This window comes from Parus major, chromosome 19 (assembly GCF_001522545.3).
Source record: "Parus major isolate Abel chromosome 19, Parus_major1.1, whole genome shotgun sequence".
Classification (NCBI taxonomy): domain Eukaryota; kingdom Metazoa; phylum Chordata; class Aves; order Passeriformes; family Paridae; genus Parus; species Parus major.
Window position 1 is genome coordinate 8,098,004 of NC_031787.1, and position 1,024 is coordinate 8,099,027.

At 47.3% G+C, this 1,024-nt stretch overlaps 1 protein-coding gene across 7 annotated transcripts in view; it reads left to right on the forward strand.

Annotated features, from left to right (window-relative positions):
* Positions 1 to 1,024, forward strand: part of DHRS11 (dehydrogenase/reductase 11) — a 24,415-nt gene that overhangs the window by 19,623 nt on the left and 3,768 nt on the right. For 4 of the 7 annotated variants that reach the window (XM_033518932.1, XM_015647023.1, XM_033518933.1 and 1 more), the window contains 2 exons: positions 136 to 228; positions 828 to 893. In XM_033518932.1, coding sequence (XP_033374823.1) covers positions 136 to 228; positions 828 to 893 — 159 coding nt within the window. Of the gene's footprint in view, positions 1 to 113; positions 229 to 827; positions 894 to 1,024 lie in introns of those variants that run through there. The other 3 variants (XM_033518934.1, XM_015647026.3, XR_001524618.3) reach the window with 2 other exon arrangements.

The window sequence follows — 1,024 nt, forward strand, 5'->3', positions numbered from 1 at the left end:
ATTTTTCTTTTTCATTTTTCTTTTTCATTTTTCTTTTTCATTTTTCTTTTTATTTTATTTATTTTTATTTAAATTTTATTCTTTTACTGGAAGGGAATTACAAATCCTATTAGGATGTGCTCTGCTTTATTCCAGTGTATATCTCCAGGACTGGTGGAAACAGGATTTGCTTTTAAACTTCATGATAACGACCCCGAGAGGGCTGCTGCAACCTATGAGAGCATTCGGGTAGGACTTGGAGGAATGGAAACAGAGGGAAGTGGCTCTGATTATAATGGAACAATCTTCTGGCTGATGGTTCCAGAGAGTGCCCAATGCACTCCAGTGTCAGCCCTCAAACCTCAAATTTTCCACTGGTATTTACACACTGTGTAGGTTTTCATTTGGGTGCAGCTTCCAGCTCCTTACAGTTTTCCTTTTATTTTGATGTTTATGTAAATAAGTGTCAGTCAGCTTTGCCATTTTGCAGGCTGTGACTTCTTCATTGCAGAGAAGATGTGACAAGCAGAGGTGCCAGCAGCAGCAGAAGTGTTGTCTTGCAGGTGGCAGGGGATTTCCTGTGGGAATTCCTGATGAGGATGGCCTTGCCTGACCTGGCAGAATTGCTGTGCCAGCAGTGAGATTATTCACAGCAGTCAAAGAATTATCAGCACCAGGCACATCCTTTGTTCAGTTTTTAATGGATTGGGTATTTCCTGCTTGCTTGCACCTCCTGGACATGCCCCAGTGACCCTGTCTGGCCTCATTATGGATGGGCAGGAGAGGAGGGATCTCGTGGGGAACTTTGGTGGTGCCCTTTGACCGGAGCCCCTTTGCTGTCATTGCAGTGTCTCAAGGCTGAAGATATGGCCAATGCTGTCATCTATGTCCTCAGTGCCCCTCCTCATGTACAGGTGGGCTGGGGATGGGGCTGGGGGGGCTGAGGGCTGCCCTGGCCTGGCTGATCCGCCCGGGATCAGCTGGGAGCTCAGGGAGCCTGCGCTGGGGATTAGCAGGGATCACGTTTGTTTACACTGCTGGGGCT